Source organism: Pithys albifrons, chromosome 18 (assembly GCF_047495875.1).
Source record: "Pithys albifrons albifrons isolate INPA30051 chromosome 18, PitAlb_v1, whole genome shotgun sequence".
NCBI classification, from domain to species: domain Eukaryota; kingdom Metazoa; phylum Chordata; class Aves; order Passeriformes; family Thamnophilidae; genus Pithys; species Pithys albifrons.
Genome location: NC_092475.1, coordinates 13,115,168 through 13,141,979, shown reverse-complemented (window position 1 = coordinate 13,141,979; position 26,812 = coordinate 13,115,168). Strand labels below are relative to the sequence as shown.

The window sequence follows — 26,812 nt, the reverse complement described above, 5'->3', positions numbered from 1 at the left end:
GAGAGGCACCTTTGAGCTCTCAGGTCCCACAGCCATGTTAAGGAAACTTCCCAGTCTTGTATTCCTCAAGAGTCACATACTGGCAGTTTTGTGAATGACCCTCGGTGTAGCCAGTGCAGAGCAGGTTCCAGCATCCCACTGAGCCCGGCTGGCCCTGCGCTGAGCTGGGGGAAACCAGGATTTGGGAAGGGAAGGCCAGGCCTCCAGGCAGTGCCTCGAGCTGAGGGAGCTGCACCACACCATCCTCATCCCAAAATAACCCCCACTGCAGAGACCACATAATGACATGTACAGGGTGGTACAGAGGGAAGGGGAATAGGAAAAGTATATTTAGCAAACTATTTCCTGATACTGTTCCCCTCCTGGGAGGGATGGGTGTTTAAAATAAACACTGCAAGTAAATAAACTGCCCTTCAAAGCAGACAGGAGGTTTCACAGAAGCACAGACACACCAAAGTAGGAAGGGCCACCTCGATGTCCCCAGCCCAGCCAGCTCCACCCAAGCAGGATGTTCTCACCAGTTTGGTACTGGGGTCTCACGGCCTCTCTGCAGCCTCTCCCCTTTGATCACTCATTTCTTTCTATCACGTCAGAAGTTAGAATCATGGAATCACAGAATGGTTTGGGTTGGAAAGGACCCCAAAACTCACCCAGTCCCAACCCCCTGCCATGGGCAGGGACACCTCCCACCAGCCCAGGCTGCTCCAAGCCCTGTCCAACCTGGCCTTGGACACTTCCAGGGATGGGGCAGCCACAGCTTCTCTGGGCAACCTGTGCCAGGGCCTGCCCACCCTCACAATTTCTTCCCAATATCCCACCTAACCCTGTCCTTCTGTTTAAGGCTGCTCCCACTTATCCTGTCACTCCATGCCCTTGTGAAAAGTCCCTCTCCAAGTTTCTTGTAAGCTCCTTTGGGTACTGGCAGTTGCCACATTCCAACATGTCCCTGTCACCTCTGATCCCATCCCTGTGCACCTTTGGAGCCTGGCTCCACCTTCTCCACCCCCTCCTGGGAGGCAGCAGCGAGACCTCTCCTTAACCTCCTGTGAACCCTCAACAACCTCTGCTCCTGTAAGTCCTGAGCTCCATTTCCTCACACCCAACAGCTGGAGGTGCAGAAACATCACAAAGAAGTGAAAATAGAAAAAAAATATGAGTTAGGAAAGTGAGGGAGCAAAGTGAAGCACTGGCAGACAGGAACTGTGTGACAGTGTCCCAGGAGTGATAGTGTAGTTTGGGAGCAGAGAAACAACAGAGATACACGATGGGCACGGCCCTCTGCAAGCTGCTATTTTTCAGTTTTCAGGATTTAAGCAAGAAGACAAGAAAAGAACCCTGAGGTCAAGCAAGGGCTGGAGCTCAGGCAGGCTTCAGGATCAGACCAGTCAGGCCAGTAACACTGGGCTGACTGCTCCAGTGGCCAAACACTCACCAATTCCCAGAAGGCAAGGCTGGGATTCCACAGCCAGGACTTCAGTACCCAGAACTGGCTGAACCCACACTGCTCTGCACTTCTTGTGGATAAACAGGCTGGAAATACAACACTCTGCATGCACAGACAGCTTAGCACCTCATTAAACAGATTTACCAGGGAAAGCTCAGCTCAGCTGGCCTACACATGGAGCAGGGACAAAGCATGGGGAAGCAAAGCACGGGGGAGCAGAGCACGGGGGAGCAGAGCACGGGGGAGCAGAGCACGGGGGAGCAGAGCACGGGGGAGCAGAGCACGGGGGAGCAGAGCACGGGGACCTGGAGGCAGCAGCAGTGTGAGGTGTGGGTCAAGTTACCTTCCCCAACAGCCAGTGCATCCCGTGGTGGTGTAAAAATGGGGTTTGAGGGCAGTACATGAAGAAAGGAGTCTGGCAGGGCAGTGAAGGGAGCAGCACACACACCTGGGCTTCAGACCTGCCTCTGCAGCTCCCTTACCAACAGTGCACAGTGGTAATTTCCAGTTCCTGGGTTTGGTGTTCCCATGGTGGCTTTGGGACTCCTACTTGGGAAATCAGAGCAGAATACAAAAGGACAAGACAACTGTCCTAGTCACACAGGATTTTCTGCTGCCTAACCACACCAACTCCCCACTGAAACTACTGACAGCTGCCCCACAGAACTGAGCTAAGGGAATGTGGAGGGTGGGAAGCAGCTGACAGAGCTTCTTTGCAGCACCTGGCCCAGAGCTGATGTTGGAACACCAGTTCCTGGATGCATCCACAGGTTTCCTGTGTGACCCTGGGCAGGTCAACGCACTCAGGCCTTAGTCCCACCCCACTGCACACAGGGGTCAGGTTTAACTGTTCACAGGGATTGACTCCCTGATGTCTAAGGCACTCAGAGATCCTTGCATATGGGGAAAACCAATGAAAAAAACACTGTGAAGAGAACAGCAACCAGAGAGAAGAGCCAACACATACACAGGTGCTCCCACACACTGACTCCACATGGCACGTGAGGTCCAGGGTGTTTATAACACGTGTAGTACAGACACGGTGATCTTTCTACTGAGAGAGACAGAGATAAGATACCAGACACAAGTCTATCAAGGTATTTCTGAACAGTGTTCCCAAAGGATCTCAGATGAACTCGCTTCCACTAGGAAGGATCAAATGTTTGCTCTCAGAAGGGCCACCCAAATACTGGGCAATACAGCTTTTAGGCCAGAAAAACCACAGATGGGACAGGCTGTGATTTGCAAAGCCACTTGATTTCAGCAGCTTTGTTTGTTCCAAGTTTGCATGCTCCTTCTTCTTACCCTGATTCAGGGATCTTTGTCTTTCTTGTCCTAAGCTGCCTCGTAATGCAGAGGGACAAGAAGTAATAGAGCCACTCTCTTCAGTGCCTTGTAGCTATTGGTGGCTTCCAAGCAGTCCTCTGCTCAAGGATGGGAAGAACCAGTGGAGATGAAAGTCATTCTCTCTCATATCCATCGACCTCCCCATAAGAGCTTTGGTCTTCTTCACTGGGATAAATTTGAGCACCAAGTCTGACAGCCCCACAGCCACACAGTGGCTCTGGGCACGGTCACTCTGTGGTCTGGATGTACACAGGAACAGCCAGCATGGTGCAGGGCCCATCCGAGCCTGCCTGCAGCTCTGCCAGGGCCAGGTTGGATGCCATGCTGTTGGGCTGCCCAGCGCCAAGGTCCGAGTCAGCAGCTCCTGACCCACCGACCACGATGGACAGGACAGCGTCCGACTCCTGGAAGGGCTCTTTGTCAAGGCCGCCCTCGGGGGGGCTCTCCCCGGCAGCACCACAGTCCTTCAGCTCGGCCAGCCCGGGCAGGGCCAGGCCCCCCTTGCGCCCCCGCACCACCCGCTTCTTCTGGGGCTTCCTGAGCTGCAGGTCCTTGTCCTTGGGCGAGCCCAGCCGGCACTTGTGGTCCTTCATGTACTTGTGGCGCGTGAAGCCCTTGCTGCAGGTGGGGCAGCGGTACTTGTAGTTCCCAGTGTGTGAGCGCTGGTGCTCCACCATGTGGGCGCGGCGGCTGAAGGACTTGTTACAGTACTGGCACTTGTGGATCTTCATCCCTGCCCAGGAGACAGAGCGTGGTTAGAGACCCAGCCATGCCACCATGGCAGAGCATGAGAGCTTCACCTCCTCCCCAAGGACATGTTCCCTGACCAAAGGGAGGAGAATGTATGTATGTATGTATGTATGTATGGCCAAACTTCGCGAAGGAAGCTTTGGGCAGGGCTGTCCCCACGTGGGTGTGCCCTTCCAGCCTGCACAGTGGATTTTAGGTGAGGCTCAGCATGGGCAGAACTGGCCCCACCGTTTCAGTCCTGAGGTTCATCTGCCACGGCCGAGTGAGCTTGGACAGTGCCAGTGAAGTCCTCAGGACTAGAACCTACAGCACCCGGCATTTCCCAGGAGGTCTCCCATCCAAGTACTAATCTGGGGCTGACCCTGCTGAGCTTCCGAGATCTGACAGGATTGGATGTCAGGGAGGCATTTAACTGCCCATAAAGGGAGGAGAAATGCCAAGCAAAACTGCAGTTAAAAAAAGAGTGGGTGGCTACAACTTAAATGTCTGTGCTTAACTATTGTTTTAGCCCTTAGTAGAATCAGAATATCCTGAGCTGGAAGGGACACACAAGGATCATCAGTTCAGCTCCTGGCCCTGCACAGACACCCCAACAATCCCATGTCCCTGAGAGCATTGTCCAAATACTTCTTGTCAGCCTTGGGGCCATGCCTGCTGCCCTGGGGAGCCTGTTCAGTGCCCAACCACCCTCTGGGGGAAGAACCTTTTCCTGAGATCCACCCTAAACCTGCCCTGGCACAGCTCCAGCTGTTCCCTTGGGTCCTGTCACTGGTGACACAGAGCAGTGACCAGTGCCTGCCCCTCTGCCACCGCTTGGGAGGAAGCTCCTGACTGTAAATAAATATTCTTGCCTCAAATAAGAGGATTGAAATATCAGAAAAACATGTAATTGTGATTCAAATGGAAAACAATCTTAAAGTATTAATTTTTGAAGTGTATTTAGTAAGGAAATTTTCACCTCTTTTCCTTTCAAAATATGGGAATGTGCAGTCTGAAACAATCCATAACTGCACTGTCAGCACATTCCATCTGATCCCACTCTGCAGGGCTTTGGGCAAAAAGAAAGACTTCCAGTTTTACCCCAAGAGACAAAAGTCTGAATGTTCCCTAGGGCACAGGAATCAATTATTTGTCTTTATTAGGGAAGCATAAATTTTGGAACACAGAGAGAAGGAAATCAAATCCCAAATCCTTTTGTACGTGAGATGGGACTGGGGAGGAGTGGACAGAGCACTCTGGATATTGATTCGATAGCAAACACACTGAGCAATCAGCTCTTCTGAGTTTCACCAGCAGGTCCTGCCTACAGACCACACTGTCCCAGAAAACAGCCTAAAGCTTAGACATAATTGTAAATACAATAACTGTAAACTCAAACAGTCCTGCAGCAACATAGAGAAAAAAGAATGCTAATAAATTCATTTTCTTTCTCAGGCTTACTCCTTCCATCAGATGCTCCTGCAGCACCACAGCAAATCCCAGTCACTGCATTCCCAACCACTTACCTGAATGGGACAGAATGTGAGCCTTCAGCTTGTCAGGCCTGTTGAACTCTTTGTTGCAGCCCGTGTGGCTTCTGTAACAACAACAAATGCTGGTGAGCAGCATGAATCAGCTGAGGATTGATGTACAAACAGATGCTGGACCACAGAGGGACTCATGACCCTTCTCCTCAGAAGCACCCAGGTGGGTCCCTTGGTGCAGCCCCAGCAGGAGCTCCACTATTTCAGCCTTTCTGGGGAGGAACGAGGAATAAACAGGCTGCTACAGGGACACATGGCTTTCCCTCCATTACACATGGTCTATGTCTCACTATAACTGCTCCTAAAAGCAGGAGGTCCAAGATCCCAGCTGGAGACAGAAGTACTTTGGAAGGAGCTACAAAGTGGTTGGAGCAGGGAGAAACCAGTCAGACTTGGCTATCTCAGAAGGCCCATGGCTATGCCATGGATTTGGGGATGTACCTTCCAAACCTGGGGTTTTCTGGCTTGTACATTACGTTCTATGCTGCCAAGTGGTTTTGGAGAAATGGAGTCAGGGAGAGCCCATTATTCAGGCACTCCTGTGCTCTGTGGTCAGATAATGCTCCTTCTCTTCCCTGGTGCTCCCCAGGTGCTCCCTGAAGCTTCCCATGAAGGCAGGTGTTATTTTACAAGGCTGTTGAACTGGGGTGAAATTGATTCCACAGGACATCAGAGACAGAACTCCTGGGTGCCCAATTCAAAAGCACAGAGCATTCCCACCTCCCCAGCCAAGAAGCAGTGGATTGGCAGGTGCCACAGTGTACCCCGGGGTACCTGCAGGAGACATTCCTTCCATCCCACACCCTGTCCCACCCCCATTCAGACATGCCACCATGCTGCAGACACCACGTACGAGAAGGGACATTTGTATTTCTTGAAGGGCTCGTGGATCAGCATGTGCCGCTTGAGCTTGTCCTTGCGATTGAAGGCAGCGTCGCACACTGAGCACTTGAAGGGCTTCTCACCTGGGGGAAGAGAGGACAGACACCAGGAGTCAGGAGAGCCCAGACACACAGGGCTGCTCTAGCCAGGGACAGGATCCACCATGGTGCCTGTGCCACACCATAAACTTCCCCAGACTTCCCTGTCTGATAGATAAATAGCTGGGTACAACCCACGCTGCACGGTGCTCCTGTTCTCCAGGGCCAAATTCCTTAGTTCTGCAACCACAGGAACTGAGGAAGCCACCCGTGTGTCCCACTTCTAACCAGGGCAGGACTGGTCACAAGGTTGAACCAAAACCACATGTGTCCTGAACCCATGTTACACAGAATCACACAGAATCAACTAGGTTGGAAAAGACCTCTGAAATCATCAAGTCCAACCTTTGACCCAACACCACCTTGTCTACTAGACCATGGAACTAAGTGCCACATCCAGGTTCTTCTTAAACACCTCCAGGGATGGTGAAACCACCACCTCCCTGGGCAGCCCATTACAATGTTTAAACACTCTCTCTATAAAGAATTTCTTCCTAATGTCTAAGCTAAACCTTCCCTGGCACAGCTTAAGATTGTGCTCTCTTGTCCTGCTGCTGGTTGCCTGGGAGAAGAGCCCAACCCCTGCCTGGCTACAGCCCCTTTTCAGGCAGTTGTAGTGACAAAGTCTCCTCTGAGCCTCCTCCTCTCCAGGATGAACAACCCCAGCTTCCTCAGCTGCTCCTCACAGAACTTGTGCTCCAGTCCCTTCACCAGTCTCACTGCCCTTCACTGGACATGCTCCAGGCACCTCAACATCCTTCCTAAACTGAGGGGCCCAGAACTGGACACAGCACTCGAGGTGTGGCCTACCCAGTGCTATGAATGACTCAGAGTCAACTCAATTATTCCTGTTCTCAGGAAAGCAGCCAGGAGCAGAGGGCAGCAGGACTGCGGCCCAGAGGGAGCCGTACCCGAGTGGATGTGGGCGTGCAGCTTGAGGTAGTGCTCCCGACGGAAGAACTTCTTGCAGATCTGGCACTTGAACTTGCTGCCCCCTCCGTGTGTGGGGATGTGGCGCCGCAGGTACCTCTCGCAGGGGAACACCTGGGGACACACAGAAACACGGCTGAGCCAGCAGCACACACGGGCCAGCACCAGCTGGCACGGGCAAGGCAGGGGGAGCCTGTACAGAAAACATGAGAATCATAGAATGGCTTCGGGTGGAAGGGACCTTCCAGTTCCAACCCCCTGCCATGAGCAGGGACATCTTCCACTAGTCCAACCTGGCCTTGGACACTTCCAGGGATGGGGCAGCCACAGCTTGTCTGGGTAACATGAGCAAGAAGCTCATGGACACTGCTTGCTCAGGAAGGATGCACTGAGAAAACCTTTAGGATTGTACAAGGAAATTACAAGTAGAGCTTTAAAAACAATTAATAAATAATACCCCAAACCAACCAAACAAAAAAGCCATCACCAAACTTTGTTATAATTTAGAAACACCTAAGTTGGAACCTTGCTGTTAATTGTGTAACACCACAGTGCTGAGGACCAGCATCCCAGATGGATGCCCACTCTCCCACCCAAGCCAGCAGTAGGATGAGCTGGGTAAGGACCTCCAGTAATTACAGTTAACTTCACCTTCTTCTTCCTCAAAATCTGTTACCAAAAGCTCCCATTCATCATCTTTATACAGCCAGGAAAAATGGCTCCTTTGGCTAATGGAGATACTGGAAATGAGCAGCTGAGTGAACTCCTGATGAACATGCTGCAAGCACACCTGAGGGGAGCACAGCAAAACTCAGAGTTCTGGCACCCAGACTGTGCTCTCACGTCTCCAGAAAACAGCAATATTAGTAAGAATACAAGCAGAAGTAAAAAATCCTGCTGCAGATAATGGGCTCTCAAATCCCTCTGCTGCATTCTGCCAGTCCCACCCAGGCTCAGAAGGGCACCTGTCACCTGGCTGAGGAAGTGGAGAGAAGGCAGGTAAGAAAGATGGGTTACTAACCATGGCAGGAGTGTTTCCCCTTCCTGAGCTACCTCAGTACAGAGTGGTCACTCCTTTGAGATTGTCCCTGCCCCCACTGCAGGATTTTCATTTCCTTTGCTACAAACAGGAGCAAGGGTCCAAATTTTAGTCTGGATTTCAATAAAACCATTTATCAGAATTCAAACCCCACCAGGTTTTGCCCCTCAAACCCCCTCAGGGGCTGTGCTGATGAGAGTATTTCCAGCAAAAACCTACCCAAGCATCATCCCACTCCCAGTCCCATCACTCAGACAGGTTTCTCTTTGCCAACAACACAGAGCACTCATCCAAAAGAGAGGAATGAGGGAGAACTCAGAGACTTGTGTGGCAACAGGAGATAAGGACAGTAATGGAGGTGTAGAAGCTCCCACAGGACCTGGAGCTTTCCATGCCCAACCCTTCCAGCCAGAGGTAGCCCGGAATGGTGGGTCAAAGTTTCCCAAAACCAGCCTTGCTCCTCCTGGTACACTTGCTTTTAAGAACTAAGGACAGCAGCCTAGTGTAGAGTCCTGTGCTGCTGAGGGAATGAGGGAGTTGCTCTGGCAAATCCTGCTCAGTAAACGGGACCTGAAACAAAACAACACTGCAGGGAGGAACATACTCTGTGTGAGGCCAGAGAGCTGGAAGCCAGGGGTACAATTACCTCTGTCCCTCTGGAAAGCAGCTTGTGGGCACCTGCCAGTCCACACTGAGGTAGAAAGGGAGAGGAAAAGGAGCCAAGGGTTCCTGACCCCCTCAGAGCCCTTGCCAGGTGCCCAGGCCTGGCTGAGGGAGGGATCACCCACCCACCTTCTGGCAGTGAGGGCAGGGGAAGTTGTGTGTTGCTGTCTGCAGATGGTGCTCCAGGGCTTCCGGGGTGGAGTATTTATTGACACACTTCACGCACCTGGATGGGGAGAGAAAGGCCAGGGCCTGTGAGCAAGGCTCCTCAGCAAACCCTGCAGCACAGGCACACCTGCCCAGCCCAGCCCCCTTCCACAGTCATCTCTGACAGGGTTGGTTTGGTACAGAAAATAATCTCTCAGGTGCTCTGGAACCTCAGCAATCCACATGCCAGCTCACACTCACACTAAGCAACCTTCAGAGGGAAAAATGCTGGAAAACTGGGTGGAGAAGTCTTTAAACTCCAATGCTCTTCCACACAGACTGCCATGGGAGCACCCAGACCTGAGCACATATTCCACATTGCTTCCTCGTGGAGACAAGCCCTAAATACTGACTTCACCTTACTTAAAACATCTCCTTCCATCTTCATTGTTTCCATCTTTATTGCTCCAGTGAAGGAGCTGAGAGTGAGGATGCAGGATGACAGGGCTCCCATATCTTGGCAGTATTTCAGCTGGAGAGCTCTGCCAAAGCTGATTCATAATGGGCATTGGGAGAAGCACCATCAGCAACGAGAACAGAGGCACTTCCAACATGTACCTGCTGTGAAACCCTTTCTCCTTAGGTCAGACTCCTCAGACATAAGCAGGGCTCTGAGCTCAAGGATCCCCACTAGCAAGCCACAGAATGAAGTTCCATAGAATAAGGCTAACTAGAAACCATGGAATATGCAAAAAGTAGCAGACACATGTTCCATGAAGCTCCTACAGTATGTTCTGGGCTTCCTAGTCTTCCTGAACATCTCTACAGGCATTTCAAAAGTTCCAGGAAGATTTTCTAGGACTTCTCACCCTTTCTCTCTATGCTAGTAGAAAGGCTTTCCAGGGAACAGAACCTTTTGTAGCAAAGGGATAGGAGAAGCAGGCACGGTGTCTACAGCCCACATTCCCTTTGCTGCAGCTGTTGAAGAATCACAGAAAACAGGCTGGGAAGGGACTTCCCTGGATCTCTGACCCAGCCCAGTGCAGGTTCAACCATTCTTCAGGATAAGATGATTTGCAGTGACATGATCTTCCCACATAACCAATCCCAGCCTTTCACTGTCATTCCAAAAGATTCCCTGCACTCCAAGTGCTTGGTTGCAGCAGCCTGGTGAAGGGACCCCCCCATTTGCCAGCTGGGTGCTCCCAAGCACCAAAGCCACAGATCACACAGCCCCCTGTTCCCTCTAAGGTCCCCACCAAACACACTCTGCACCCACTCACTCCTACAAGCCTTGTGAGCACCGATTGCTACTGTACTTGTACACGGCCGTGTCCTTCTTGGGGCTGTGCTGGGGCAGCAGGCTGTGCGAGTACTGGTGGACACCCAGCTCGTACAGGGAGGGGAAGTCCTTGCTGCAGAGGTGGCAGCGGTAACTCAGCTCCTCCTGGTGGCTCTTGATGTGCTCAAGGAAGGACTCCAGCTTCTGGAAGGTCTGAGCACAGGTCTTCACCACACACTTGTATACCTGGGAGAAGGGAGAGTGACTGGAGCAGGATGCCATGGAAACAGCCAGAGAAACTCCCTCCTTCTTGGAAAGAAACACAACTGTCAGGGCTCTCCCCCGAGAAAGCAATGTGGGACAAAGGGATGTTGATGTGAGGGCCTGGAACTACTCGAGTGGGTGAGACCACAACACCCCAGTGGTGACTGTCCCATGATCCCAAGGCTGCCACCTACATTGAAAACTTTGGATTTCATAAAATCATTGAATCATTAAAGCTGGAAAAGACCTCCATGACCATCGAGTCCATCCTTTAACCAATCACCACCTTGTCAACTAAACAACAGCACTAAGGGTCACATCCAGTTGTTTTTGAACACTTCCAGAGTTGGAGACTTTATCACTTGGTACTTGAACAGCCTGTTCCAATGCCTGACAGCCCTTTCAATGAAGAAATTCTTCATGATGTCCAACATGAACCTCCCTTGGGCTATCCTAAACCACCTGGCACAGCTTGAGGCCATTTCTTCTCCTCCTGTCCCTTGTTCCACCTGGGAGCAGAGCCTGACCCCACCCAAGCTCCACCCTCCCGTCAGGAAATTGCAGAGTGAGAAGGTCCCTCTTGAGCCTCTTTTTCTCCAGCCTAAGGCCCCCCACCTGTTCCTCATATGACTGACTCTCTAGATCCTTCTCCAGCATAGTTTCTGTTTTCTGGATATGCTCTAGCCCCTCTATGTCTTTCTTGAAGTGAGGGGCCCAGAACTGGACACACTTTGCTTCTCTTCCAGCCACCCAAACCTGCTCAGTTGACTTCTCACTCAGCAAGGCAGAGGTATCCAGACCTCACAGCTACAACCCTGAGAGCTGAGCTGCACGGGATGAACTGGCAGCTTTACAGAGCAAGAGGCTCAGGACAGACCCTGGTGCACTATATGAAGCCCATCCTAATCTCATCACCCACACAGGGCAACCTCTGTGCCTACCTGCTCATTCTTGTGCTGTGTCATGTGTGATTTGAGTTGGAAATAGGTGTTGAACTTGCTGGGGCAGAACTGGCACTGGTAAGAGCTGTCGATCAGGACAACCTGCTTGCCTTCCAGCTTGCCTGCCTCACTCTCCTCCAAGGGGCTCAGCTCTTGGGGCGGTGGCACAGGGTTCCTTGAGGGCTGAGACAAACCTGGAGAAAGGGAGAGGGACAGTCACAGCCTGCCAAGACACAGCTCTGAAGGCTGCTCTGCGAGCACCACACTGCTGAGACTCACAATGCTCGGCTCTGCCTCCCTTACAACACAGATTCTTTAGATCTCACCAACAGGGTGGGTTTAAATTTGTCAAGAGATACGTAAGGGCTCTGACCACCCAGTCTTCCTCTCCTTAACCCATTCTCTTTTTCCATGGATATAATTGTGCTTTGTGGAGCAGTCAGAGAACAGGCCTCCCCCAGTGAACCAGAGCCAGATTTACTCCTGTCTCTGGCAGGACACGGGAGGTTCAGATCCAGCCAGCTCAGTCCATGATGTCTGCAGAGAGCAGTTCCAGGGGGGCCTTGTCCTAGACATGACACTGTCACTGTGTTTCCTTTCCCACCAGGACTGGGGTCAGCAGCAGACAGGGCATCCAGACACCAGCGAAGAGCTCTTCTCTGCCTCAGGTATTTTCAGGTGGCCACTGTGGCCAGATCCAGCCCAGGCACAACATGCATGTTTCAAACAAGAGCACTGGGCTACCTTAAACCACTGGCTTGTCTGGCCCCTCACCAGAGCTGTCAGGTGTGGTTCATGCACTGCCAAAGCTGCGCCTGCCAGGGAGTGACAAGGGGAAGACACCTTGTCCTGTCTGCATGCACATACTGGCACAGAGCTTGGAGTCAGTCTCCACCAGCACCTGAATCCACCACGGCTCAGGGTACAAATGGATGCACCTGCCAGATGGAGGTGAGCAAATGAAACTCGCTTAGTGTGAGCTGCTAAACCCCACCCAGAACAGCAAACAGCTCCCACCTCCCCACCCTCCTTGTGTGGAAGTGCAGGGACCTGCAGCCTTCTCACTTCACTGCCCCATGTACATGCCACCCCTAGACAGCAAACCTGTGTTCTCCTCGTCCTCTGGCTGATTGGGATTCAAGGCCATGACCTGCACTGTGATGGAGTTGCGGGAGATGGTGCAGCCCAGCCCTGGAGGCCACACTTTATGGGTCTGCATGTGCTTCTTCACGTTGGACTTCTGGGCAAAGGCTCGGCCACACACAATGCACTGGAAGGGCTTCTCACCTGTGTGACTGAAAGCAGAAGGCACTAAATCAACAGCTGGTGGAGACAGGAGGCAGCCCCCAGGCAGGGCCCTTGGGGTGGTCACTGAAGGACTGTGCTGGGAACTTGGCTTGGCACATCAGATCTGGACTAGCCAAACAAGAGCTCTGGGACCTGATTCACCAGACTATGTGGATTGTGAGAGGCCTGGCAAAACAAGGCTGGTGCACAGAAAAAGCACTTGTGTTCTGGGGATGACAAGGGATCAAAGGAAGATGTGGGAAAGGAAAGAGCTTTGCAGCAACATCAGGGCATTCACTGTCAGGGTGTCTGCAGAGATCTTGAGGGCCCCATCACTTTCTCAGGGGTACAAGCCCTTTCTTCCCTGCCACACTTCCTTCCCCTGCACACATCTCTTCTAGCTTGCAGTCCCCTGACCCCCCTGAAGTTGCATTCCCTGTCCAGGGCAGAAAGGTCTTTCTACCCTGCCCTTCTGCTTCAGGAGAAAGAGTGGACTGGACTCCAACACACGGAGTACACCCTGTGAAGAGTCCAGGCTCGGGACGGGTGCAAGCCCCCCACTTGTTCCCTCACATCTGTTCTGAGTCTAGTAGACTCTGCTGGAGGAAACTCTGAAGATTTCAGCTGTCTCCTGCCAAAGAAAGCTCTCTTACAAGAGCTCCCTGTATAGACACTGAGCTTGGTTTAGTTTGCTACACCAGACAACACCAAACGGGAAGATTACAGCTTGCTAGGGAGGGAGAGGAAAGGGAAGGACAGAGGCAAACAGTGGAGATGCTGCTGTTCCAGTGATCAAGTGACAACAGGTTTGGCTGTCAAAGTCTCATCAGTGAGGAAATCAAGCCTCCAGTCCCACCACATAACCAGCATGAAGATCATATCCATGATGCAGCCTTCACTCCAGTCACTGGAGAGGTGTCCTGAGGCGAGAGGGAGAAATTCCCTCCCATTACAGCGCAGGTTCTGGGACATGCCAAACTGCACTGCACAGACTCCCTCAGCAGAACTGTGCCCACCTCCACCCAAGCCACTCTGCTGTGTCCAGGTCAGCGGCACCGTTACCTCCTGATGTGCTGCCGCAGGTCAAAGTTCTTGGTGAAGGCCTTGTCACAGTAAGTGCATTTCAGCTTGGGGGACTTGGGTTTACCTGAAAACAAGAGCACACACAAGAATTGGTCTCTTCTCTCAGGCAACCAACAGTAGGACAAAAGGGCATGGGCTTAAGCTCTGCCAGGGGAGGTTTAGGTTGGATATCAGGAAAAAGTTCTTTACAGAGAGAGTGGTCAGGCACTGGAATGGACTGCCCAGGGAGGTGGTGGATTCTCCGACCCTGGAGGGTTTTACGGTGAGACTGGATGTGGCACTGAGTGCCATGATCTGGTAACCACAGTGGGGTTGGATCAAGGGTTGGACTTGATGATCTCAGAGGTCTCTTCCAACCTGATTCTATGATTCTATGAATGAGGCCACACAGCACAGCCCTGTCCCCACTGTGTGACAGGGCTCTCACCCTGAGACATGACTATTCAGGACCAAGAACAGGCTTGTGAAAAAAGATCTGCCTGGCCAGACTGGGGAGATGTTATCAACACAAACATACATTTAACATAACTTGAGCCAACTCTAGTAGTACTGAGGAGTGTAGTCTGGTGGGGCAGAGCATCCCCCTCAGGCATTACCACTTCCTTTTTGGGGACCCTTCCAGCTGGGCTACAAAGCACCTTTTTAAAGGCATGTTGGGCATTGGGAAAAGACACAGAACTACTGAGAGGAAGGACCCCAGCTCCATCTCTGCTGTGAACTCACCAGGTCAGCCATTAGCCCAGAGCATGTGCATATTCCTCCCTTCCAGGTCAGTCAGTTACATCTTCTACCTACTCTGATGGGGTCTAAACCAATGGGTAAGAGCAGAACCATGGGCTGCTCTAGGAAATTCTGGACTGATAACTGCAGCATGCATGACCATTCACACCTCAGCAAATAAGGTTAAACCCCAGGATCTGTATGGTTGCAACTCCAGAGGCCCAGCCTTGGCAACAAAGGCCATGTGCCTTTCCTTCATCTCGTGCCTGGGACCTCCCATGTCAGCCAGGTAGATGTGCTACCATCACACCAGCCACAGCTAGGCCAGCCTTGGCTCTGAGGCTCCCCCATCCTGTAACAGCACATGCTCCTGTCCTACCTCACCTGGGGACAGGTGTTTTCTTCATTGAAACACATGGCAGGAATGAGCCTGCTGAACTCTTGGAATGAGAGTGTCCAGAGCCAGGCCACATGCAGCCCACCAGCCTTGCAACTGGACAGTCTTCTCAGGGTAAAGCAGACCAAGCTCTAACACCTTACTTTGCAGCTGCCCCCTTTCAGGTGTGATCCAGTAAGCACATGGCTGCAGAGACTTGGCACAGGCTGCCCATGCCACAGCACAGTGCCAGTCCTTCCACATATACATAGAACAGAAAGGTGACAGACAAGAAGCACATCCACACTTTGGGCTGCTTTTGGCAGTTTCATGCAGGGCATGGTGTTCCTCCTTCAGAGCTGCACAGCCAGTGCCACCCCTCGGGGCCTGGAGAGCCTGAGGCCAGCAGCCCACTCTGGGACAAGCACAGTGAGCACAGGGCAGGTGCTGTAAGGACACTCACCTTCCTGCAGCCCACTCTCATTTTTGCAGCGGCGAGTTTTGGCTGCAGCAGGGGAGACAAAACCAACCACGGGGCCTCCTCCTCCTGCACTGGTCAGGGGGGTGGGAGCACTGCTGCTCTTGGACTTGAACCCCTGCTTCCCAGGGCTGTACACAGGGGGAGAGGGGAACACTGGACTTTCCACACACTGGCTCGGTACCTGCAAGAGGGAATTCATCAGTGGAACAGGTTTGCTACACAGAATGCTGCTGTCCCCTAACCTCCATCTCCAGCAACACCAGGCTATTAGTCTGCTTAAGTTCTCTGCCCTCTGCCAAACTGGATCAGATTTCCAGTTCACCAAGTCCAACAATGTGTCTCTAAAGGTAACACCTTGCACAGTGTTCCTGCTGAGTATCAAAAACCATCTAGCAGTTATTAAGCAGGAATGGTACAGCAAAAAACTACTTGGAATGAGCTGTCTAGTCCCTCATCTGTGTCTTATACCTGGAAGAGTTTCTTATCCCTCCAGAGCAGGTTACCAGAAGGATTATTGCTGACCCAGTGTCAGGGATCTCCAGACCCTGCTACCTGTTCTGGCAGAACTGAAGAAGGAAAGGAAGGCACAAGGAAACTCCAGGTGGCAAAGCACAACTGTTTATGTCAGCACCAAGATTAGAAAAAGACACTTAGAGGCATCAGTCTGGAGTGATAGGGTTTGAGGGTGTTTCTCCTGCCCACCCTGATAAATAAACACAGAGCACTACATATCTAACATGCCCATTCATTTCTGACCACTGGCACTTCCAGATCAGATGCCAGCTACAAAGATAAGGATGACAGACCTCAGTCACACCCAGTAGTTTCTGTTGTGAATGGCAGTGCGAATGGGGAGACTGCAAATAGCTGACCCACCAGTAAAACCACTCTGCCTGTGCCTCTCTTTAGGAAAAGCCACCTTGTCAAGCTCATTAGGATTTAGACTGATGTTTTCTCTCCTGCAGTGTGCAGTGGAGTGCTCTGTATCTCTTTGGAAGGTGAGGTCCCTTCTCTCAGCTCCCCCTCACTCCCAACACCTGCATATATTCTTCAACCACAACAAACACTCAGGTTTCCTAAGCCTGTGCTGGCCAAGTCTCTGTCCCTCTTAGCTGTCTGTCTCTCTTGTTCTCAGAATCCCCACCATCTTGCTGACATTCTTCTGTTTGGTACCTTCTCGCAGAGGAAAAAAACATTGTCAAATAACCTAACACACCTTCCCACACTCTCGTTCCACATTCCTGAAGGCCAGGTTGGACAGAGCTTGGAGCAAGGTGGCTTGGAGTGGAAGGTGTCCCTGCTCATGGCAAGGGGTGGAATGAGATGAGATTTAAGGTCCCTTCCAACCCAACCCACTGTGTGATTCCACAATTTCTAGCCTTGGTGACTCCCGAGCAGCCTTTCTTGCCAGAAGAGGCCCATGAGGGCAGATCTCTGGGTGTAGGGGTAGCCCTTATCCCAAGTAAGGGGGCAGCATGAAAGATGGTCCAAAGAGCTCAGGCACAGCAGGCAGCAGAAGGGTGATCAGAAGGCTCACAAGACTTTATTCAAGATAGTTTCACAGACTGTTTGTAGTAGTAGTAGTAGTACATAGTAGTTCCAGTAGTAGTAGTAGTTCCTAGTAGATGAAGTAGTAGATATTTCTAGATCTATATTTAGTCAGTAACATTCATACCTTTTATATCCTCTCACATCCAACATGTCATGACATTATTGGCTGGCCCATTCACCTCACATACATCAAAGCATCTCATTGGTCACAAGTCACCACACACACTCCAGGTAGCTCTCTTCTCTTTAAGGGAGAACTCTAAACTGCTTTCCTTAGGGATGTACTCACAGTCACCCCAACACCTGGGGACAGCCTTACCTCCATGGGCGGGTAGGGCTGCATGCCCAGCGTCTGGATCTCCACGGTGCTGGCTGGTGCCATGGGAGGGGGTGCACTGTACACCTCGACCACGCCGGTGCCGGTGCCGGGCTGCCCCGGGGCGCCCAGGCTGGGCGGGGCAGGCGGCGGGGGCTGAGGAGGCGGCGGCGGCGGCGGCGGAGGCGGCGGCGGGGGCGGCTGGGACAGGTAGCCAGCCCCGGAGTGCATACTCATACTGCTCTGCAACCACACAGGGAGAGACACAGCACGCTGAAATGCAGCACTCAGGAGCTGCAGGGGCTGTACAATCACACACATTCCCAATGCCAATTCAAAACAGCACCTGCAGGAACAGCAGCGATGTCTTGAGACAACACAGTGTATCCAACTCCAGGCTGGACCAGGCTGTGCTGGCGGCTTGCCATGACCTGCAGGTAGACTTTGTCTCCTCCAAAATAAAAGTGCTAAATCCCCAGTGCTTTTATTACTCTGTTTTTTAAGCTTTTAATCCTTCTGGTGGCAAGGAACATTTTCAGAGCCGTGGAGACTTTATACAGCCTGGGGAGAGCCCAACCAACCATCCCAGGACAAGGGGAATCCCTGGAGCAAACTGACAAGGGCTCTGAAAGCCAATCATTATACAGGGGCTCAACAAAAAGCTGGAAAGACCATTTTACAAAGATTTAATCAACCAGCAACAAAGTTTGCCAACAATACCAAACTGGGGGGTGTGGTTGACACGCTGGAGGGAAGGGATGGGGCACCCAGAGGGACCGAAGAGGATTAAGAGGTGTCTCTGTGAACCTCATGAAGTTCAACACGACCAAGTGCAAAGTGCTGCACCTGGGTCAGGGCAATCCCCAGCACAATTACAGGCTGGAGGAGAATGGATTGAGAGCAGCCCTGAGGGGAAGGATGTGGGGTGCTGGTGTATGAGAAACCCAACATGACCTGGCTATGTGCACCTGCAGCCCTGAAAGCCAAGCGTGTCCTGGGCTGCATCCCCAGCAATTTGGGCAGGACCTCTGGAAGTGTTCAAGGCCAGGCTAAATGGGGCTTGGAGTTACCTGGTCAAGTGTAAGGTGCCCCCGTGCCCATGGCAAGGGTTTGGAAGTGGATGAGCTTTAACCAAGACTCCCTGGGCTCACACGTGCCCCTTACCTGCACCGGGGGCTGCACTGCTGGCATGGGCTGGTCCAAGGATGTGAAAGCAGACATGGCTGACATCAGCACCTCATCGCTGACTAAGATGTTCCCCTGCACCAGGGTCTGAATCAGAGGTGATGGGGGAACTGTGATGTACGTAGAGATTTGCTGAAAGGATAAAAGGATGCATTGTTGGCCAGCAACAGGACAAAATGATAACCAAAAAACAATGATACTGCTTTTTACTGAACCTCAGGGTCTCTGCTTTCACAGCCTCTGGTCAGCAGTGAGCCACAGTAATTATCTGCAGCTTCCTGCTGAGGCCATGGGAGTTTCTCCCCATAACAACAGGGCAGCTTCAGAAATGCTCTTTAGAAAGGAGTCAAAAAATATCACAGCAACTCGTGAAAGTGGCCACTGGCTACAATTCAAATCAAGGGTTATTAAACAAGATCTGCAGGACAAACGGATCACAGACAAGTACAGGCCTCTCCTGGGTGCTTGCCTCAGCTAGTGAAGGTGGAGAACTGAGGAGGCTGCTCTGGCTGACAGTGGTGAACATCAGGCTCAGCAATTCAGATGGGACTCGGATTACAGGAGGGGAGGGTGGCTGTCACATTTTTTGGGTGGAAACAACCTATATTTGCAGCCCTGGGAAGAAGCACCATCCTCTGGGACTAAGTTAACTTGAAAAAAGCAGTTGGTTTGAAAGCATCTTGGAAACAACCACAATTGCAGGTACAGTACATGTCATGCACCAGGGATTCACTCTGCAGAATTCTTTATGGAAGGAGAGTAACTCCAGAGAGGATATTCCCTCAGTGCTCATCACACCACACTATGTGGGCTTATTTGCAGGAACATGAGAGGAGGGATGCAGGGATGAAGCTGCCAAACACTGCCCTCTTCTGCTGCCCACGAGCCAGACCACAGCCCAGGGGATAACAGGAACCATGGCCATCTGAGTACTGTCCAGTGTGACACTGGGCTCTCCAGTACAGCCAAGTCTGGCTGCAGCACAGACAGGAGCTGAAATCCCTCCTGTCCTGAGAAAGGGCTATCAGACACTCTTGCAGGAGGACACCACTGCAGAGGACCTCACTTCAACCGTGAGGTGAAAAGCCAACAGGACCACAACTGAATTTCCCAGAAAAGAGGCCAGTCATGAGGCACCACTAGATCTAAAATCCTCACTCCAATGGCCCTCCCTCCCAAAATCCCATCAAGGGAGCAGCAGAGCCTCTGCCTGCACTCGGTACCTGCCGGCCGGCGCTCGGAGCCGGCTGCACCGAGGTGATGGACGGGGTGTACCCACTGTTGGTGGCCAGAGACACCGAGGAGAGGGAAGGGGCACTGCCCTGGCACTGCTCTCTCTTGTGGGTCATGAAGGCAGGCAGAGAGTTGAACTGCTTCTTACACTTCCCACAGAGGAACACGTCTTCGTCATCTGCAATGAAGAGAACCAGATCACTGCTCCAGGCCTTCTCCTGCGCTCCCCAACAGTCACAGTGTAGGAAAACTGGCACCTTTTGGATCTCAGCACCTCAAGGACATCATTATCAGTAGAGATCAGGTGCAAGGGCCAAACTGTCCCTCCTCCCCCAACCCAAATGCTCCCTAAAGACAGCTGATGTGACTGAGCCCATCTCAGCCCAGCTCCCATGGACAAAACCCACTGTCTCCCTGGGACACACTGAATCCCACTGTCTTCTCATCCCATAGACAGGATCAACCAACCCAGCCTTGCTCCTGAAGCACCTTCTGCTTTTAGCCAAAGCAGCTTCTTCCAAAGCACCAGCATTGTGCTGGCTGAGGCAGGTTTTATTACACAAGTTGCACAAAGGAAAAGTAACTTGGATCAGGCACAGAGCCACTGTCAGCTTGTGTCCTAAAGCCACCCCTCCCTGAGACTGATGGGTTCTGGCACCTCTGCTTGACGTTAGAAGCAGAAAGAAGACAACCCAGTTACACATCCCAGCTAAAACCTGCAGCGTTAGCAAACCACACACTGTTGGCACTCAATCCAGTTGGACTCAAGGCTGTTCCTCCTGTCTGATTCACAGCCTGAAGCAGAACGTTTTTGGGGACACAGACTGCAACTCCTCTGGGGGATAACCCAGCAAGTCCCAGTCAAACACTGTGAGTGTCCAAGTGCACATAAATGACCAGTTCCCATATTCAAGCACATGGATGAGATACTCAAAGACTGGAGTATCCCCAAAAGATAAGGAATGTGAGCAGTAAAAAGTAGTGGTGGGGACAGTGGCTTCTCCCTCCCTTTGTGCCTTTATTGGAAGCACATGGTCAAGTCTGTTGTCGTGACCATCTCCAAAAGCATCTCTGCTCTCCTGGGCACTTGCCCCTTCCTCCTGCTCTGCCTGGTCCTGCTGAGGGCTCACAACACTTGCAGCACCACCCTACACACACAGCTGTTCTGAGATGTGCAGCACTCCCACCCCTCTCCTCTCTTCCCCAGTGCCACCAGGACTCACCCATGGGCTGGATGGCGGTGGAGGAGTTGACATTTTGAGCTGATGGATCCGTCACACCTCCCTGACCATCCAGTAAGGACTGCACAGCCAGCACTGTCTGATTATCCATTCCTGAAAGGAGACACAAGCATGGATGGTAAACTGAACACAGCCAAGCATGGAGTGCTTGGGCACTGGGAGCTTGTTCCCAAGTCATGGATGGAAGCAACGCTCCAGATGCTGCTTTCTCCCCCTGCAGAGCCACCCTCACTCTGTGTTCCACAGCATCAACTATCACACCAGAGCAACGCTCCCACCTGTCTCCATAACTCCTTTGGTACATGAAGAAAAGGGAAAAAGGGCAAGGAAAGCCAAAAGAAGGCTTAGTTTCAGGCACTTGCTGCAGAGAGGAAGGATGGTTACAACACTGGTTATGACAAGAGCTAAGAAGCAGGTATTGGGATGTCACAGAGCAGCAGCCTGGGTGGGTCTGTCTGGGGACACCGTGTGATTCAGCACAGACAAAATCCTTGTGTGCAGCAACTCTCTCGGCAGCACTGCTAGAAATGCCTCCCTGTCTTCAAGGCCAGCATCCCCAGACTTGATCAGACCCAGGGGACACACTCCCAGTCAGATCTATTGTCAGAATTGGATTACTTACTTTGGCACAAACATCTTTCACTACAGCTAAAACACTGTAAAACATTCCAGATAAATACAGGAGACAGGGACTGCTCATCCAGGGAGACAACCTGGCCAGCAGCATGTGACCCATGGATTAAGCCTGACACACTCCTTCTAATGTGTAAAGACACACAGGACAATCTGATTTGGGGCTTCTTAAGCTCCACTCCTCCCTACCATTCCTTCATGACAAGGAACCCACGAATACATGAAATGGCCTTCCAGGGTTTATGTGATTCCTTACGGATTAAGGGAGAGAAGAAAGGTGGGGGGGGCTCTTCAGTTGCTTTTTACTTTTCTTCAAGTTCTTTCTTTGCTGTGAAGCTCTGAACTCAGAATTATGTGACCCAATAAAAGCAGCTCTGTTGATCTGATCATTCCCAAGCAGAGGTGCAGACCATTCCTGAGGTGAGGACTGTTCCTGAGAAGAGGTTGCTCAGCAAACAGCACCAGGAAGGACAGGGAAACACCACAGCAGATCATGGCACAAGGGACCAGCACAGCAGGAGAACCCACCACTCCAAGTTCCTCTTGTAATTCTAAAACTTAACCTGGACAACTGGGATGTTACCCTCTGGATAGGGAGTACCCAGACAATCTACAGCCTTTTAAAGAAACCCTAAAAACTCATTTAGCATCTCCAGTGTGAAGCAAGGAACACTGAGACTCTGTGAAGACCTTTTCCATCATTTCACTGAGAAGAGGTTGCAAACACTGCTCATGGAATCATAGAATCGATTGGGTTGGAAAAGAACTCCAAGATCATCAAGTCCAACCCTTGATCCAACCCCACTGTGATCACCAGCCCAGGGCACAGAGTGCCCTGGGCTGGTGATCACAGTAGGGTTGGATCAAGACATGGTTGATTCTCACTCAGTGCCACATTCACAGAATCACAGAATTGATTGAGTTGGAAAAGACCTCCGAGATCATCAAGTCCAACCCTTGGGCCAACTCCAGTCCCTTTACCAGATCATGGCACTCAGTGCCACGGCCAAGCTCAGCTGAAAAACCTCCAGGGATGGGGAATCCACCCCCTCTCTGGGCAGCCCATTCCAATCCCTGAGCACTCTCTCTGCAAAGAAGTTTTTTCTGCTCTCCAACTTCAATTTCCCCTGGCAGAGCTTGAGCCCATCGTGCCCCCTTGTCCTATTGCTGAGTGCCTGGGAGAAGAGACCAACCCCCACCTGGCCAGAACTTCCCCTCATGTTTCTGGAAGAGAGCAAAGCACTGTCCTTCAAGGCACAAGCAGCTACAGGAAAGCAGCAGACCCCACTACATCACACACTACCACAAAATTCCCACCATGCCCATGGGAAGCCTTTCACATAAATCACAGGGAGGCACAGAAAAGCTGCAGGTCCAGTTCTGCAAGCCTTGGCTTGCCTGGAGAGCTGCAGCCAGCCCTGCAGGTCAGCCCTGCTGGCAGAACAGCACTAGAACGTTCCCGGGAGGGTCTCCTCACACCAGCACAAGCCTGGCTCTACCATACACATCCTCCAGCACAAATCACCCCTGGGCAACTGCAAAGGCAGCACTGCAGGCTCTTGTTGGCACAGCCAAACCAGGGAGTAAAATGGAAGAGTCATTTTCCAGCAGAAATAATCTAAAAGAAAAAGAGAGATCAAAAATTCAGGTTAAATGTAGTATGGGGATACGTAAGAAGTTTGAGCCATGAGTGCCACTCTGGATGTGCCTGGCATGGGAGAGCTGGGTTTCTTTCTGGCACACAGTCAGATATTCCAAGGAAAAAAGCCTTGATCCCATTAGCCAGGGAGAAGCTTCAGGAGAGGCCAAGACCTGAAGACAATGATCCAGCAACATTGTCAGTGTTGCATTCAGCATCCTGACACGGAAAAGTAGCCCAGGACAAAAGAAATATGCTGTCCTTCCCCTGGACTCTGCCTTGGGGAGGCCACACCTTGAGTGTTGTGTTCAGTTCTGGGCCCCTCAGTTGAGGCAAGAGATTGAGGGGCTGGAGCGGGGCCAGAGAAGAGCAACGAGGCTGGAGAAGGGACTGGAGCACAAGTGCTGTGGGGAGAGGCTGAGGGAGCTGGGGGTGTTTAGCCTGGAGAAGAGGAGGCTCAGAGGTGACCTCAGCACTGTCTGGAAGTGCCTGAAGGGAAGTTGTGGCCAGGTGGGGGTTGGTCTCTTCTCCCAGGCACTCAGCAATAGGACAAGGGGGCACGATGGGCTCAAGCTCTGCCAGGGGAAATTGAAGTTGGAGAGCAGAAAAACTTCTTTGCAGAGAGAGTGCTCAGGCATTGGAATGGGCTGCCCAGAGAGGGGGTGGATTCCCCATCCCTGGAGGTTTTTCAGCTGAGCTTGGCCGTGGCACTGAATGCCATGATCTGGTAAAGGGCCTGGAGTTGGACCAAGGGTTGGACTTGATGATCTCGGAGGTCTTTTCCAACCCCATCCATTCTATGATTCTGTGATTCATTTATTTGGCAATTCATGCCACTGCCCAGAGTCCCTGGTTCACAGGGTAACTGCACAACACCACAACTCCCAGAGGGAAAACCCCAAGGTCAAGGTCAGTAACCCATGAAGACAAACTGGCAGAGTTACTTGGTTAAGCAGATGCTGTTCTGAGCCATCCACAGACTCCAGGAGAAACCTTTGGATGGATCCTGCCCTGCCTACAGCCAGCAGCAGTCTGCAGGATGCTCTTAACTCATAAAACTTAAAACAACACGTGCTCTTCTCTCCTGGCACAGGTGCCAGGTGAGGTGCCCCAGAGGCTGACAAAACCAGGGTGATTTGGGGAAGCTGAGATAAAAGTACAGGACTACTGGCTTGTGCTTTTTTCTTTTCCTCTTTCAAATTTCTCTCTGCTGGTGATGAAACAAGACTGTCCATTTCACCCAGGTGCTACTTTTCCACCATTCCTTGAGCCTTTCCTCCTGACACCAGCACCAGGTGCTTTAGGGACAGGTGAATATGTCCCTGTGCCCCACAGCCCCCTGAGCCCACAGCAAATCCAAGACACCACCGACCTCCAATCCAATCAAGACCAAACAAGCTCAGACACTAAAAGCTGCCAATTGCTGCAGTCTTTTTAATTTGCTAAAAAGTTTTGCTCTCCTGAATTCTGCAAGAAAACTCACACTGCAAGGCTGATTGCAGAGAGGAAACAGGGGGCTGGTTCTACACAGGGTGCTGGGAAATGCACCAAGTAACCTCACAGAATAGAGAAATATTTCTCCTCTGCTTCTCTCTCTGCTGCTGCTGCAATCACAGGTGATGTTTGAAAGCACAGGTGACAATCCTGATGCCAGGCCTTGCAGTCAGTGGTGTCCTCCCATGCAGAGGAAAATATATCTGTAATCCAGTTTAGGAAATTGATACCTGGGAAATAGTTTTTCCCCAAACAGGCTCAGACTGCCACAGCCTGGCACATCCAAGAGTCCCTCTCAGGTGGCACCTGGCTGTGACACTGTCCCAGTGCTAAACTGAGATGAATTAGAGCCTGATCCATTCACCCTCACAATGGGCACACCCTGGGCTGTGCCAGAGCACAAATCCCCCCCAAAACACACATGCAAGGGCCAGCACCTGCCTGGGCATCATCCCTGTGGCTGGCAGGGAGTGTGGCACAGGGGTGGGGCTGGCAGTGTGAGCCCTGGGGTGGTGGGGAGGATACAGGGGGTGTCCCAGAGTGCTGAGCACAGGCACAGCTGGCAGTGGATGCACAGGAGTCATGGGGGTGCCCTGGGGATTGGTGATCCTTTTCCTGGGCACAGAGATGGGGGCGATGGGAGAGCCCGAATGTGCAGGGCAGAAGGGCAGGGAGGGGATGGGGTTTCCTGGAGCACCAGACACGGGGACAGGGATGGGAAGGGATGGGGAGGGATGGGATGCCCTGGAGCACCAGACACGGGGACTGGGATGGGATGGGATGGGATGGACTTCCCTGGACCACCAGACACGAGGACAGGGATGGGATGGGATGCCTTGGAGCACCAGACACGGGGACAGGGATGGGATGGGATGGGATGGGATGCCTTGGAGCACCAGACACAGGGACAGGGATGGGAAGGGATGGGATGCCCTGGAGCACCAGACACGGGGACTGGGATGGGATGGGATGGGATGGGATGCCTTGGAGCACCAGACACGGGGACAGGGATGGGATGGGATGGGATGGGATGGGATGGGATGGGATGCCTTGGAGCACCAGACACGGGGACAGGGATGGGATGGGATGGGATGGGATGGGATGGGATGGGATGGGATGGGATGGGATGGGATGGGATGGGATGCCTTGGAACACCAGACATGGGGACAGGGATGGGATGGGATGGGATGGGATGGACTTCCTTGGAGCACCAGACACGGGCACAGGGATGGGATGGGATAGGATGGGATGGACTTCCCTAGAGCACCAGACACGGGGACGGGGATGGGATGGGCTGCCCTGGAGCACAAGACACGGGAACTGGGATGGGATGGGATGGGATGGGATGGGATGGGATGGGATGGGATGGACTTCCCTGGAGCACAAGATACAGAGACAGGGATGCAATGGGGTGCCTTGCGGCATCGGAAACTAGGGCAGGGAGGGTACGTGGTGCACTGGGCACAGGGTCCGTGGCTACCGAGGGCTACCCGGGGTACAGGGCACTGGGATGGGCAGCGCGCGCGTGCCCTGGCGCACAGGCAGGAGGTGACACCGGGCCGGGGGTCTGGAGGTGACAGGAACGCCGCAGCGACAGCGCGACGAGCCCTGGGCTGCGGCGGGGCCGCAGCAGCATCCCCGCTACGGGACGCGAAGGGACAGCGCGGGGGCACAGCCCGGGGCTGCCAAGAGCGTCCCACGCCGCGCCGGGCCGAGCCCAACGAGGCGGCCCCGGGGCGGCCTCTCTGCCCCTCGCGGCGGCGGCGCTGGGCAGCGGGGGCTCGGGGGCGCGGGGGTCGCATCCCGCGGGTGCCGGCGCGGCGCGGGCGGCCCCGGCGCGGCCCCGTTACCTTCCAGCGCCTCGAAGATCGCCTGCGCCATCTTGGAGCGGCGGCGGGAGCGGCGCCGCCAGGGGGCGCCCTCCGCCCGCAGCGCGCGCTCAGCGCGGGAGGGGCGGGGGCGGCCCCGGGGCTGGGATGGAGCGGGGAGCGGGTCGCGCTCAGCTCGGCCCCGCCGCCACAGCCCGCGGAGACCGGGCAGAGACCCCGCCCTGGCTGCCCCTGCCCCGCTCGGGCTCCCGGCGCGGCCGCCGCGCCCCTCGGGCCATGACCGCGCTCCGCCGAGCCGGGCCCTCACTCAGCGGCGCCCGCTGCCCTCACGGACCGGGGGGGGCGGGACGCGACGAGCGGCGCCCATTGGCTGCAAGGCGGGCGCTGCGCACCAATGAAGCGCCATCACCGGTGATGGACAGGCGAAAGAGCCT

The 26,812-nt window shown here is 53.0% G+C and overlaps 1 protein-coding gene across 1 annotated transcript; it reads right to left on the bottom strand.

Annotated features, from left to right (window-relative positions):
• Nucleotides 1–1,806: 1,806 nt before the first annotated feature.
• On the bottom strand, nt 1,807–26,697 carry ZNF341 (zinc finger protein 341). The gene is made up of 15 exons (XM_071573127.1): nt 26,400–26,697; nt 20,766–20,876; nt 19,533–19,720; nt 18,289–18,441; nt 17,128–17,367; nt 15,240–15,438; nt 13,660–13,744; nt 12,415–12,605; nt 11,311–11,504; nt 10,143–10,351; nt 8,806–8,902; nt 6,956–7,088; nt 5,918–6,029; nt 5,047–5,117; nt 1,807–3,524 (listed from the first exon to the last, which is right to left on the bottom strand). Exons 1-15 carry the CDS (start codon nt 26,428–26,430, stop codon nt 3,019–3,021), a joined length of 2,520 nt encoding a protein of 839 aa, XP_071429228.1. The 5' UTR covers nt 26,431–26,697; the 3' UTR covers nt 1,807–3,018.
• Nucleotides 26,698–26,812: the final 115 nt, after the last annotated feature.

Excerpts from the sequence above, each read along its gene's own strand:
- ZNF341 (XM_071573127.1), bottom strand. The coding sequence starts at position 26,430 with ATGGCGCAGGCGATCTTCGAGGCGCTGGAAG. Across the intron at positions 19,721-20,765 it reads CACCGCCATCCAGCCCATGG|ATGACGAAGACGTGTTCCTC; the intron begins GTGAGTCCTGGT and ends TCTTCATTGCAG. Across the intron at positions 17,368-18,288 it reads CAGTGCAGCCCCCGGTGCAG|AGCAGTATGAGTATGCACTC; the intron begins GTAAGGGGCACG and ends GTGTGGTTGCAG.